Source organism: Belonocnema kinseyi, chromosome 8, assembly GCF_010883055.1.
Source record: "Belonocnema kinseyi isolate 2016_QV_RU_SX_M_011 chromosome 8, B_treatae_v1, whole genome shotgun sequence".
Classification (NCBI taxonomy): Eukaryota; Metazoa; Arthropoda; class Insecta; order Hymenoptera; family Cynipidae; genus Belonocnema; species Belonocnema kinseyi.
The window spans coordinates 128,253,250-128,268,384 of NC_046664.1; the positions used below are offsets into that span (position 1 = coordinate 128,253,250).

A 15,135-nucleotide genomic window follows, 5' to 3' on the forward strand; every position below is an offset into this window, starting at 1 on the left:
AAGGCAGGGGCCCACAAAATGGTTCGTCTACGCTCCAACGCCTTTGGCAGTGGGAAAACTTTTGGGCCGTTTATTGCCATACCATGTACTTTCAAAAGGGGTGCTGAAATACTGCAATTAATTCTACCTACTTTTTACTTGAAAAAAGAAGGCGCTGTAACAAATAAAGTATAGATGTTACAAAGTTGTTAATACAGCCATATAATTAATAAAAACGTATGGAAATTATTGAGCTTATTTACAACTTTCTACCTCAGTTAGAAGCTGAGATCGAGACGCAATTTATAATTGCCCTCTAGTTTATACAATAATTGGTTTTTACGTAATTTTAAAAAACAAATATTTGTGTGCCTTTTCATACTATTAACCCAATTTTTGTTGCAAGATTTCACTTATAATTACCAGTGATATCATGGAATAAAGTTCATGTATTCAAGTATTTGCATTAACTTGGTAAATAAATAAATTTGAATGAAGAGCTTCAGATAAATTGATAGAGCTCAGTCAAAACAGTAAGTTTTGTAGCTTGATATTTTTCAATAAAATCAACTCTTTTCGAGAAACACGACCCTTTATACCTTGTATAGATTTTTGTCATCTATATTATCGTCGAATTTTCGAAATCTTTCACTTTTATTCAAAACTTACATATCAAAAAAAGTTCCGCCTGGCCAAGTAGTAACACTTTTGTTTCAAACATTTTGTCTTCGGATTAATATTTACGTAGAAATTGGTGCATTTCAATTCCTCTGACATTTTCTCTTTGATTGTTCATCTTCTGCATTATCAATTAAAGTAATCGAAATCTGGCTTAGGAACTTTCTGTTCGTAAACATATACACCAGACGACCGCGAAAGAATAATAGTAAAAGTCATAAAATTGTAAGCGGGCTACTTGATTAGTTAAAAAAAATTTAAATGCGATTATCACAAAATTGACCTATTTCTCGAAGAAACACCCTCGATTTTCGGAATAAGCGGAAAATTCTACATAAGATGCAACATCGAAATCGACAGGACCTATGACGGCATACAGGTCTACCCCTGGCTCCTAGAGTATTCGTTGTGACGCCAAAGTCAGCTTCCATGCATGCGCACGTTCACTCCTTCTCTTCGCGCCCCTCCCTTCTACCTTCCAATAGATCTCGATACAAATTGGTGCGTAAAAATTCACACAAAAAATCTTATCTTTTCTAACACAGTGTTACGACGTAGCAATCCCCGTCATTCTCTTAGTATTTTCGCTTCGCAAACTAACTTTAAACAAATTTCAGTCTTTCAATTCTTATGGACCCTACAATCTGAATAATTTACGTGGCAGATAATATCTTTAAACAAATTCCAGTTTGTGAGAACATCATCCCTGAGATTATTGAGTTCTTACAAATATCAATCGTGGCAGAAAATTTGACAATTTGGGAAATTTTTTCGTTCCTATTTAGTATAATATTGCAAAAAGTTTCAATTAACCCTCGAGGCTAATTAACCTTTCATCGGGCGCGCCCTGTAATTTCCGTTGGGCGACCGCGTGTCTTAAATTTTACATCATGTGGGTTCATCCAAGTTATCGAAAGAATTCCAAAGTGTGTCCATGTAAAACAGCCGTAACATTTTCAAATAAAACATAGAAGCGCCACCTTTACAAAACCCTGTATTATGTTTTCAACCCCACAATAATATTCCACAACCCCCAAAAACAACCCCTAATTTATTTAGCGTACTCGTCTGCCATATTGAATCCGCCATTTCGTTTTCTAAATTTTTTATATCGAATTCGTATTCAGCGACCCAAAAACCCCCCGAGTAACATAATTTGGCCCATTTTATATTTTTGGCCAGCCTTTAGCGATTCGGTCCCACTTTGGAACGATATAAATGTGGAAAAAATCAGATAAAATATTACAGGTATAACAAACAATTCTTTGAAAAATCGTCTACCCAGAGTTCAGAAAGAGATTGATCTTGGAATAGGTCAACTCAGCTCAAACGAATTATCGTACATAAACCATAAAATGTGCACTTGTCTCTTGCCCAAAGAAGCAAGCTTTATTATGATATAAGCTGTGTTTTTTCACGGTGTTTCTTGAACACGTAATTTTTAAAGATGTAAAGTTGTTTCACACTTGCCTTTGTGAAGTGAAGGGATAGTAGTTGAAGCAGAAACAAAGTCTCGGGAAAGGGCTCGTCAAGACGCTGAAGAGCAGAACCTCAATGCAAACTAAAACGCATAGTTCTTCTGGAAGTGCTTAAATTTTTTAATTCCCTTTTATGCTTGTGGATTTTTGCAGTATATTCGTGTACATGTTTGTAAAAATAAATTTAATTCTGGTTTAAAACTATAGGCACAACATTAAAAAACAGTCTTTAAAATAATTTGCGTTTTATTTGGTAACAGTATTTTCGAACTTCTCATTCAAACTCATCGAAATTTGTAAGACTCGCTCTTCGTTCGTGTATTGAGAATCATTAAAAATTCTGTTGACCTCTGTTTTCAGATTTTGGTTGAATGTTTTCTTGGAATTGCGTTTCTCTTTTTTACTTCTTGAATAGTTATCTGTAAAATTTTGTAACAACGACTCTTCCAATTTCTGATATATTTTCGGCCCTATCATAAAATGATTTACTTAGCCAATGAAAGTTTAAACAACTTCTTGCACGTAAGTTTATCAAGATCCTATAGAATTGCTAAGATTACTATAGTAAATAATGTGAAAAGGCTCAGATAATCTATATACACTTTTTCTTTTACAGTTCTGATCGTAAATAGAAACTTTAAAATCCGCTGCAAAAGTGCAAGCTCCGATTTAAACTAACTAAGAACTGAGTCTATCATCTAAAGGTGAAGGGAATTTCACACATAGAAAGAAACGTCATACGGTTTAAAGAAAAACATGGTAAGTTGTGTTGTAAAAGTGTGCATATTTTATTTACATTCTTATATTTTTGCAATGCGACATCTACCGAAATAATAGTGCCTTATTTAGTCCGACTGTATATGTTTGGGAGGGGGGAGCGGGCTAAGTAAAAAGCTTTTGCCAGTCAGGGAATGTTTCAAATGTATGCTTGAAGTTTTTGAAACTCATCTCAAAAGGTACAATTTCCACTACGTATATTTAATCTTAAGTCAAATATATACAGCAATATGTAATAAAATATGAGTTTCTACGAAAAACTTTTTTTGGTTATATAGACACATATTAAATGGCTGTAACTCAACTACTGTATAATAGCTTTTCAAGTTCAATATTAATGCCAAATTGATTAAAAACATCTCACTACACGCCAAGTTTGAGGAAAAAAAATACTGACTCATCGCAAACGTACAAAAAGTGTAGAAAATTGCGTAATCTAATTGATATCGCTCAAAGTGATTGGTAATTATTTTTATAATTTGGAATAACACTAAATGAATCATAAAAATCTAAGTTAAAGTGGGATGAAACAAATTAGTAATAGATTTTGTGATCCCTTCTATTCTAGAACTTTAGAAAGAATTTTTGTGTTTTCCATTTTTTGTTTCATAAGATATTCAAGGTTCAAGTACCTCATTTCAAATCGGGCAGGCTTAAGTCACAGAATAATTAGCCAGTCAAATATCTTTTCTTCAAAGGGAATACAAAAATAAGAATAAGTCTATTTTCGAGATTAAAATTTGTTTAAACTTCAAGTAAATAAATCTGAATCATTAAGCCATATTTTTCAATAAATGTCTTTATTAGAACCTGCTGCTGAATCAACATCGATTTGAAATTTTTTAATTATAACATTTTTACAATTTTTGAAAATAATTTGACACGTTGAGATCAAAAGGAACTAAACAAACGTACCCAAAAGCAAAGTAAAAACACGCGAGAGCAAAAACGATATAAGAAAAGGCGTATGGTAAAGCTACACAAAAATGAAGGGAAAAGGTTCCCCCACTTTGCTGCTGCGAAGAGCAACATCGCGTAAAGCCGAAAATGAACAAACCCAAGCTCGCCCGACTTCACGAATGACGATCTAATCAGCTGTTCCTTAAATTTATTCTGGTAACTGGTTTTAAAATCCCGAATTAGCATAAAATCATTAGGTTTATTGCGAGAAGGAAAATATCATTTACTGAATGTAAATATATATAGGAGACAAAATTCCAGGGCCTAAAATAACATAAATACATTTTTTAACTAAATTTTCTATGCAAAAAAATAATTATTACCTACACAAAACAAAGTTTCAATAAAATATTTCAATTTTCTACCACAACATTTAATTTGAAAACAAATAATTTAATGTTCAAACCAATAATTTTCTACCAAAAACGTTAGTTCAAAATTAAAAAAATCAAGTTTGAAACAAGATAAGAACGAATTTTGAACACAGTAGATCCACTTTCAACGAAAAACGGTTACATTATTATTGTAAAGATTAAATTTATAAGAAGAAATAAAATGTTTTCAGCAAAAGAGCATAATTAAAAAAATACATGAACTTTTAACCTTATAGATGAATTTTCAACAAAAAATTTGTATCGTAAAATGGAGCGTTTAATCTTTACCTATAAACATAATCTCAAACTAAATTTAAAAAAGTTTTATAAAAAAAAATTATTTTCAAAGGAATAAATGAGTTCTTATTTAAAATAGATGGATCTTCAAAGAAGAAGAATTTAGTTCGGGAACAGATGCATTTAAAAATGAAAACGGTCAATTTTCAAACAAAAAAAAATTCAATCAAATAGTTCAATGTTCAACGAAAAAATAAATAAATTTTCAACTAGAAAAGATACATTTTCAACAAAAAATTATACGATTAAATTCTCAGTTAAAATTTTTTCAACCAAAAAACAATGAAATTTTGTTTAAATAGTTGAATTATCAAACATGTCTCTAAGTTTAAACACGAACTTTTTCGAAAAAGTTTTTGTGTTAAGGCAGCTACAATCTTAAACTCTTGCCATAAAGTCGACTTTAATGTTTTAGCAGAGACGCGTTCAAGGACTCGCCAAGGTCGCAATTGTTAAGAAAAAAATTTGTATTGACAATTTTTTTTAACCTAAGGATGTGTTAATAAAAGACAAAAAACTATTCTTCATTATCATGTGTAGTTTTTTTGCAAACCATTCTGAAAAAGAGGCTTATAATTTTGGCGCATACGCAGGCGACCCATTTGATCTGAAAAATAAGTATTCAACCAAAATTGGAATAGTTAAGTTTTCGGATAAAAAACTGATTTTTCAACAAAGAAGTTAAGTTTTAAAGGAAAGGAACGTAAGGAAAAGAGTGAAAGATTTTGCTGTGTTTTTAGTTGTAGAAATACAACAAAACTACCTCTTATGGATCCTGATCCATTTGAATGTAATTGGTGTACACGATAAACATGGCAGGAGGCTAGTGCATTTCCGTTTTTATAGATTTTGGGATTAAATTGAATTTCAGCAGTTACCGCTTCATTACCGTTTTAATTACCATGTCTAGTTTCACGTAAATCTTTTACTACACTCGCGTTTGTTTCAGTTTCATGAAACTGAAATCTTGTTTATTATATTTCGAATTCATTGTTTGCTTCTTTTACAGAAACAACTTTAATTTTCACTGTGTCAGATCTTTAAAAAACGAAACATCAAACATTTTTCTATATAGCGCAATGCTTTTTTACATCACTGTTAGTTCATAGTTGGCCACCGTGGCGCTACTGTCTAAGCGCACATATTCAATAAAATAATTCACCTACTTTATGGAAAATTCTTTCTTTTTTTACAAATTAATCTTGTTAAAATTTTGTCTTTTTTTAGAATACTTTTTGTTTGAAAATTATTTTGCTGTATTAAAAATTCATTGTTTTTTGCTTAACATAGAATTTTGTTTTAGTTGAATTGTCGTCTTGTTGGTAAAAACTTATTTTAATATTCTTCTTTTGGTAAATTCTATTGTTTTCTTTTGGTTTAAAGTTTAATTTTGGAATTGAAAATTTAACTGTTTAATTTTTTGTTGAAAATAATATTTTTTAGTTGAAAACTCATTATTTCCGGCGAAAATTAATTTTTTACTGAAATTGTAACTATTAGATTTTTCGTTAAGTAATTATTTTTTTGGTTTAAAACAATGTATTCCTCTTGTTCGAAAATTCATTTTTTTCGGTTGAACTAACATTTTTTTAAACTGAAAATGTAACTGCATCATTTTTTATTGAAAATGTATCTTTCCTAGTTGAAAATTTATTTTTTTTTCGATGAAGATTTAACTACTGTGGTGAAAATTTATTAATTTTTTTTGCTTGAAAATTGACAGTTTACCAGTTAAAGTTCATGTTTTTTTTAAATTAAATTATTCTTCTGCTTTAAAAAAGCATCTGTTTTGGTTAAAAATTATTTTTTTGTTGAAAATTCCAATATCTTGTTGAAAATTAATTTTTTCTTCAATTTTTTTTAGAATTACAAATGATTTTTTATATAAAAATTAAATATTCCGTTTCCCGTTAAAAAATGTTTGCTTGAAAACTTAAATATTTCGTTGAAACTTTTTTTGTGAGTGATAATTATTTTTTACTGAAAATTCAACTATGCGTTGAAAATTCATGTATTTTGTTGAAAATTAGTCTTTAGAATATTAGTCTTTTTGTCCGTAAATTCATGTCTATTTGAAAATTTCACAATTTGTTCCAAATTCAATTGTTTTCATTTTAATTTAAAATTCATTTTTCGACTTTAAATTTTAAGATTTCCATTTTTGATTAAAAATTAACCTTTTTTAACCAAAAATAATTTCTTCGGTTGAAAATTAAACTGTTTTGTTAAAAGTCCATTTTTTCCGAAAATTTAACTAGTGAATTTTTTGTTATTTCTGAGGTCACAGATTTAATTATTTTGTCAAAAATTCTTTTTTTATTTCTTAAACACTAATTTTATATTGAAAATATAACTGATGAAGTTTCTAGTGCTTAATTTAGAGGTTTTCGCAAGTTCAATCCCTTATGGATTTGAGTTTTTAACATTTATGTTATTTTGCAAGATCTACAAAGCAGTTATGGACTGCGTGTCCTAACTTAAACTGTCAAAAACACTGCAGACATAACTCGCAAATTATTTCATTTACTATTTTTCTTTTCTTTTTACAGTCCCACACGATTCTTCTTGTGCAACCGGGCAACCGGCCTGAGACGAGAACTTATTCGGATTACGAAAGTGTCAACGAATGTATGGAAGGTAGGTTTGTACTACGTATCTATAGTTTTAAAATTTGGCGAATTGTGGAGACTTCCTGTGAAACTAGGTATATTTTAATGAACAAAACCTATAAGAAAACAGCATATTGTGTAATAAGTACGGAAAGGAGGCAGCTCTAGATGAGATTCAAATTTGTAGTTGGAGCCAGAGGCGAATTAAGAACACGGTTAAGACAATTTGAGGGCTAGCTGACTGAGCACAGCCAGATCTAACTACTCTTCGCACCTGTCACAGAAGATATTTTTTGTCACAAATGCAGGTTTACGGCAGGTGGTAAAAAAGGAGTCCTGATTTAGTATATCAAATCAATTTTTTATTGATTAATCATTAGTCATAACGGTTCGCGTGCTAAATTCGAAGCCTTCTTCAATGTTTAAACAAATTCCCTTTCCCGTTCCAAAAAACAGTGTATACATAAGCGTTGATAAATTGTGCAAAGATTACATAAAACTGACCTCCAAAGTTATGTAAAATCTGTTCTTTTTCAAAAGTACTACTCATGCTAGTGAACAACGTGGGTTAAAAGGAAAGTAAGAAAGTGAGCAAATGATTTGAGATGTATGAAGGCTACTTGCAGATTAAAAATTTTAAATGATTCAATAAACATTATAGGTCCAAAATAGTAGTTTATGTGGCAGACGCGTATAATTGGTGTTTTTCATAAAAGGAAGATGTTTTCAGTAAGCACAGTCGTAAGGAAGCGAAGATGTAGTGGCAGACGAGCCGTAGATGAAGATGAAGGGGAGCCACAGGCAAGCTAAATGCTACTTCTTCGAAAATCTCTGGAGCCCAAAAAAGTCTAGGCGCGTGCCCCATACATTTTTTCCCGCATTCATACGAAGAAAAAAATGGAACTTCATAAGTATCAGAAATTGCAAAAAAATTTTATAATTTAATTTTTTCAGAATTTCTAGTAATTTTATAAATTACCAAAAATTTAAGATGTTAGCAAATTTTAAGAAAATTTTCGGTTGACCCGATAGACGAGACTTTTAGGAGAGAGGGAAGATTTCTTAAATCTTCCCTCTCTCCTAAACCACTACATTCCCATGGAAAGATATAGGTCGTAGACGTGGCTCACAGACGGGGCATAGATGAGACGCGGAGATGTATTGGTGATCGGTGGGATCTCGAGCTCTCGAGCGAAAGTCCGATTTCTCGTGTACCTAACAACTCAATTATTACCAATAACAACACTCAGAATTTTTTCTTGATGGTTTTATCAAAAAGAGCAACTCAGAAAATATCGAAAGGTATAAGAACTTTGATTTCTATTTTTTTCTAGAGCGGGCCCCCTTTCTGCGGCGCACGTCACATATAAATTCCAATGCACATTGTATTATTTTTTCTTCAAAATTTTACTCGGATGAACCTGGTTTTTCATCATAGCCACGGACTAAGTCAAGTGACTGATGAGATGAGGATGTTATAAGTTAATTTAATACGATGTTTGAAATTTCTTGCGATGATGTAGGTACAAAGTTACGAGCACGGTCACCATTGGACGATTTCTTAGAGCTAGCATCTGCCCCTGCAAAGGTATTTGGGTCGCTTGCCTCCTGATGGTCAAGAAAGTTTCTTACAATGTGACAAGTGTTTAATAAAACCGCATTCTGAGCTGTTGAAAGTACCGTACTGATTACTAAATTTTCAATATGATCAGGGCATCTTGCGTGCACATTGCCTGTAGCCGAAATAACAATAGGATGAATAGATGCATGCTTCAAATTCCTGCATACGGTCTTTACTTCCTGCCTTAACTCGCTATACTTATGGATCTTGATTGTATAGGTTGACTGCAAATTTTGGTTAAATGGACAAGCAATGTCGATAATGTAGACTTGAACCTTTTTTTCTACCATATTATTATTTTATAGAGAGAAGTTGTAGGCTCCAGAAGCCATGATGCTGGTTCCTTAAAGCACCTTATCCCGACGCAACAGTAACTTGCACGTCGTCCAATCCTGCTCCTTTTATCCTAGAAGGGAAGGAACAAGAGGAAATTTAGGTAAGATACTTCGTATAACACTGTTCTTTAGGTTGGGATCTATCGTCGCAGATGACCTTATGCGGCAGACGGCACAGTTGGAGGTGAAGTATTCACCTCTGAATACATTTTTAAAGCTACCAACCTTTGCACAATGTTATAAGGAACAATGTTGATGGACCAGATGAAGTGATCCCAGAACAGCCTTTTGTGTCTGCCTCGCGATGGACTCAGTCTGATGCTGGCAACCCGGGATTTTTTTAGTTGGTTAAGAAATGAAACTTTCATACCTCCAAAGCAGCTGATTCTGAGAACCACGCGATGGAAAAGATGATCTTGACATTTCACCCGGTTTTCTTCCTCCTTTGCCGTGGTATTACCATCAGCTGGTGCTGAGAATTCAATCACGTAAATTATCTCGGTCTTCAGATCTTGGAGAACAATATCAGGCTTTTTTAGAACTGATCATTCTCTACAATGAACTCTAATTCCCCTTGGGCGTATTGCAAGACGGGCAGAAATGCGGAAGGTGGTGATATAACACTTTTAGAGCCGCATTATTTTTTTGGCCCTTGCTTACTCACTCGGCAGTTGGTATATCCTACAGGTAAATTGATTATGCGTTCGCGTTAAACTAAGGTGCTTATAACGCTATCCTGATAGGCAAAAAGAAATCCCTCAGTCTCCGATCTCAATCCAACAGATTTGAGAAAAATGGTGGACAAACCCATCGATAGCTCTTCGCTACGTATAATGCCATAGAATTTACCATAAAGGGGCTTGTTAGCATGTTCTTTTAGTAGAAGCGAATGTTCTGCTTCCTGTACACGACTTTTGAGCACCAAAGGTGTGAGTGATACTAGGCCATGTTTAGTGTCGTTGAATTCAAATGGGATAACAAGCTCCTCTGCAGCCCTACATGCGGCACGGTATAGAAATGTCGCAATATTGATGACTTCATGTTGATGTACCGTTCGCATTAGAGAAGCTGTGCTTTTCAGAACTGAGCAGGCATATGCATATATTTCTCCATTGTCCAGATATCGAATGGTATTTCCACATATAAGTTGAAGATCCTGATCTTCACGCGCTGATGTATTTTCTATTATTCCGTTGTATAGGTTGACGCAAGCACACTTGTCCAATCCAAAGCTCATGCCAATTGCTTTAGAGTACCTATTTACTGCCGTCATGAGGATTTTAAGGTCCTCTTTTGAAGAGGCGAAGAGTTTAAGGTCGTTCATGTATAAAGGGTGGTTAAACTTAAATTCTCTTCTGTTCGGCGGGCCTTATAGGTGTCGGACTTGAGTCTCCTTGGAAGACTATTTTTGGATGCACCTCCATGAACATATTGCGTTGATGACTAATAGACTCCTGAGTAATACACCTGTCTATTCACTATACCAGTTCAATAATTGTTAATATCCTCTCTGTGAGGATGCTAGTAAATAGCTTGTAGTTGATGTTTAAACAAGCTATGAACTAGTAGTTCTTTGGACTTGATAAATCTCCGGTCTTAGGGATCAGTACCGTGCGTCCTTTCACTGACCACTGCGATATGCGTTGTTCTCCGTTTAAGGAAGTGGTAAATATATGATCTAGATGTTTGTGTGTAGAAGTGACCTTCTTCCACTGATCCGTTGCGTCCCCTTATAAGCCTAAGCATGACCCCACAGACTCGTAATTTTATTTGGAATTACGATTGGACCGTAAGACATAAATAATTGAAATCTACGATTTGAAATCAATAAATATCAATGGTCGAAGAAAGGATTGATTTGTTTCATCAAATCACTTTACAATTCAGCATTTTCCCCTTAATAACTAATTTAATGAGTTTTTAAAATGAAATTGTTCGGTCAATCATGTTGAACGCCTTTTTAAAGCCAATAAACGCTACGTATCGTTTCCCTCTTTCCTTTCAACTTGTTATTTGTTAAAGAGTTTAATACAAAAATATGATCTCTTGTCGATCTTTTCTTTCTAAAACCTGCTTGAGATTCTTTGTAGAGATCCTTTTCCTCTAGCCTTTCACAATTACACCGTTAATCCAAAAGCAATTTAATATTTTTAGAATTTCTTTCCTCCAAATCTTCGATGATTCTCTTATAAATTCCACTGGTATCCCTTCTTCCCCTGGAGCCTTTCCTTTTCTCATTTTTTAAAGAATTTTAAGCACCTCTGCCATCGTTATGTAGATTTTAAAAATGATTTCTCCATCAAGCCTTCCCTATCCCTCCCCTCTTTTTTACATCTTTTTCCCCATCTTCATGATCATTCCTACTCTTTTTGCTGCCTCCCATACACATTTTTTGAATCTAATTCACCTTTCCTGCCACCCTTCTCTCCTAACTTCTTCCTCTCACAACTTACCTCATTTACTTCATTGATTTTTTTCTTCCCTTGAGTCCCAGGCGAGCTTTTCTGCTTCGAATTCATTTTGATTTTCGTAATCCCTTGCTTTTCTGTTACCTTCCCCCACATCTGAATCCAATGTTACTGGAAGGTGGTCCGTTTCAATTCATCTTTCTACACTCATTTCATCTATTGGACAATTCTCTTCTGACTCGAAGTAAATCACGAAGTCGAGGACTGACCCTCCATCTTCGCATATATGCGTCCAATTACCCATCCTGTTCCCTTAAATTCTAACATTTAAAATTATAAATCCTGTACCAACGGTTTCTGCTGAATATGGTTAAAAAAATAAATAGGCGGTCGCGGACTATTGTCCAGGGGTGGTCCCGAAGGAATTAAACCCCAAGCGGAGGTGTGAAAACCGTGCTGAAAGCTGAACGGCACCCGGGTGATGTGTCTAGAACGGTGACTCTGGGATACCGGGCGACCTCTCAGAGTATGAAGCCTTATCCTTGCATGCGGGGTTCCACAAGGATGGACGAATCCCTTTCCCTAGTTTCTCGTGCGGTTTAAAACAACAACGCGCAGGGCTCTCGACAATGGGTTGGCCAACAATGCCGACCACTCTAGAGCTCATCAATGAAGATGGATTCAATGCGATGGATCGGCGGGATCTCGTGACCTTTGGGTGGACGGAGCAACTGAATCACGACTTGCTAGACTGCTACGATGCGAGTGTGGCCCGTGAACGGGGTTACATGGCACGGCTGCATGGTCTGTGGTGCGACAAACACCCGGAGCTATCACACGCTTCGCATCAACGTCTGCGAAACCATGCCGACCTACTCCAAAAAAGGGACTATGTAAGCGGAACGCCTACTCTACCACAGCTAGAACAAGCCGGCAACAGAGAAAGAGAGACGACACTTAGACCAACCGCGAGCAGGCATCTGATAGAGGAAAAGCGATGCTTTATGACCCGGAGAAACATCAACAGCAAGATTTCTCTCAAGCCTAAAGATCTGGCTGAAATGGATGACAGACTTCGTGGACATTTTTCCGAAGAATACGACCTATGAACTATCATTTATTGTGTGTACAATGCAGCGAAAGTTTGGCCGATGCGAACCGTAAAACAAAACCAACGATTGATCACAAGACCAAAACACGAATGCATCAACTTGCCATAAAGACAGGCTGGGAAAGAAATTACGCATCCCGCATTCAGTGTGTGATTGACTACATCACGTCTGGTTGGAATTTTACCGTCAAGGTTCAAAAGTTCAGAAAGTCAGAGAAAATCAACAGTTTCTCTCTGACCCATCTCGACTCGTCCAAGACTCTCCAGTTACTGTCGACCACCTGCCTAAACCAGAGCAGGTCGAAGTATTTTGGAGAGAAGTCTACGGAGTGCAGCATAGACTGGACGAAGACTCAGAAAATATAAATAGCTCATCGATAGATATGTCTGCAAAGATGCATCATTTTACCAGCGTGACCTATTGATGGCCTGGATTTATTATCGGAAAGCTTTCGATTCGACCTCTCATAGACTTATCATCTGTCTTTTGGAAAGCTTAAATATTCATCCGTAAATCTTTAGTTGCATAGAGAAGTTGATGCCGCTTGGGAAAACCAGATTTACTAGCTCATCTGGAAAAAATCGTGCGACAACTAACATGGTCACCATTCAGAGAGGTGTCTTTCAGGATGACACCATGAGCCCACTCCTCTTTTGCATTACATTATTGCCACTATCTCTAGCACTTCGTCATTCCACTTTAGGGATTGTCGAGCGATATACTAAGGAAATCGCAATGGAATTTGGATTAGACAAATGCGCCAAGGTTTATTTGAAGCGAGGAAAACTGAATGGCATCCCTGAAGACCCTGAGCTCGTCGATAGAAGCGCTATACGACACCTTTGCGCTGGAGAGATTTATGCCTACCTGGGCGTGCCCCAGAGCCGCATTCAGGATGTGACATCTATAAAGGATACTCTCCGAAGTAGATACAAATGTCTCATCCGGCAGATTTGGTCTTCCGAACTGTTGGCGAGGAACAAGGTACCTGCAACGAACCTGCTTGCGGTCCCGGTAGAGTACTCTATTCATTTGGAGTGGTCCATGGACGAAGAACGAACTCAGGTCCCTTGATATCGGGACAAGAAAGGTTATGCACATGAACAAAAGCATGCATCTAAAGTCTTCTGTTCCGCGACTCTACATCTCACGCCGTCAAGGTGGTCGCGGAATCTTGAATGTCTTCACAACAGGATTATTCCGGGTACAGCGCATAGAGTCGCAAATGGAAGAGACCCTCTTCTTAAAATGGTCAGGAAGCACGAAGAAGTTGACAAAGGAGCGTTTCTGTACAAAGCAGCGGAGGAGGCTGCTGAAACACTCGGATTTAAATTCAGTATTAGGGGTGAGCAAAATGCATAAAATCTTATCTCTCTCGACACTCACTCCTGAAAGCCCGGATCAAGAAAGCACAAGAGAAAAACTTTAGTGAACAGCTTCTCGATAAGAGGATGCACGGTATCTTCCACAGAAATGTGGAGGATCAGTCAGTGTCGTGTGAGCTAACTTTTGCTTTCCTTAAATCACCCGGATTGAAGTCTGGTACGGAGGGTTTCATTTTGGCATGCCAAGACGGTGTCATTTTCACCTTAACATACCGTCGCCACATTTTGAGCCAAGACATTCCCGATGACAGCTGCAGGGCGTGCCATGCACATCCCGAGCATTTAGCTCACATACTATCTATTTGTCGAACTCATGCGGGAGCGACCTACATCCAAAGGCACAATGCGGCACTAAGAGTGCTTTATTACCATCTCTGTCACTCTTACGGCATTAACTTTAATATAGCTCCTCTAAATGCTCCTAGGGAAATCGAGTCAATTGTCGAGAATGGGAAGTGCCGCATATACTGGAACTTTATATTCTCGACAATTTTTTCTGCTGCACACTCGAGGCCTGACATGGTTCTTCTTGACTTCGTGAAGCGAACCATGTTCGTTATAGAATTTTTGACACCAGCTGACAAAAACATCATAGCCAAGGAGAATGGAAAGAAAGATAGGTATAGAGATCTTACAAGGGAGATGTAACGTTTGTACCCGGAATATTCTGTTAAACCCATCATTCTTATCATCATCATCGTCACTCTGCCATTCAACTCTTTGTCAGTGAACGCAGCTTGTGATCGCAACAAATAAGGTGCACTATGAACGGACCAATCGATTATAAAGTAATTACGAAATAATTTAATTATATGCACATTCATTTTGCATTATATGCGCATTCATTTTTTGCGCATTATATGCGCATTCATTTTGCCACCCGTACCGTCGCAATACAGGGCCTCTGCTTGTTATTTATGATCGAATTCTTATTTCAATTTAAGCCTCTCTGCTTGTTATTTATGATTGTATTTTTATTTCAATTTCGGAAAGGACATTTTAAAACCTTCAAAGCATTTAAACGAGCTATCTCGACCATTAAATATATCTACCTGAGTGCCAGCGGAGAATTTCTCAGAGCTTCTCAGAGCCTTGAGAATTTTTAGCATATACTCTGAGATT

At 35.8% G+C, this 15,135-nt stretch overlaps 1 protein-coding gene across 2 annotated transcripts in view; it reads left to right on the plus strand.

Annotated features, from left to right (window-relative positions):
* The window catches only part of LOC117178353 (enhancer of rudimentary homolog), a 72,019-nt gene that overhangs the window by 49,659 nt on the left and 7,225 nt on the right, over positions 1-15,135 (plus strand). The window contains exons 2-4 of one of the 2 annotated variants that reach the window (XM_033369782.1): positions 2,496-2,657; positions 2,752-2,894; positions 7,093-7,180. In XM_033369782.1, coding sequence (XP_033225673.1) covers positions 2,892-2,894; positions 7,093-7,180 — 91 coding nt within the window. In that variant the 5' untranslated portion in view covers positions 2,496-2,657; positions 2,752-2,891. The remainder of the gene's footprint in view (positions 1-2,495; positions 2,658-2,751; positions 2,895-7,092; positions 7,181-15,135) is intronic. The other variant, XM_033369781.1, reaches the window with a different exon arrangement.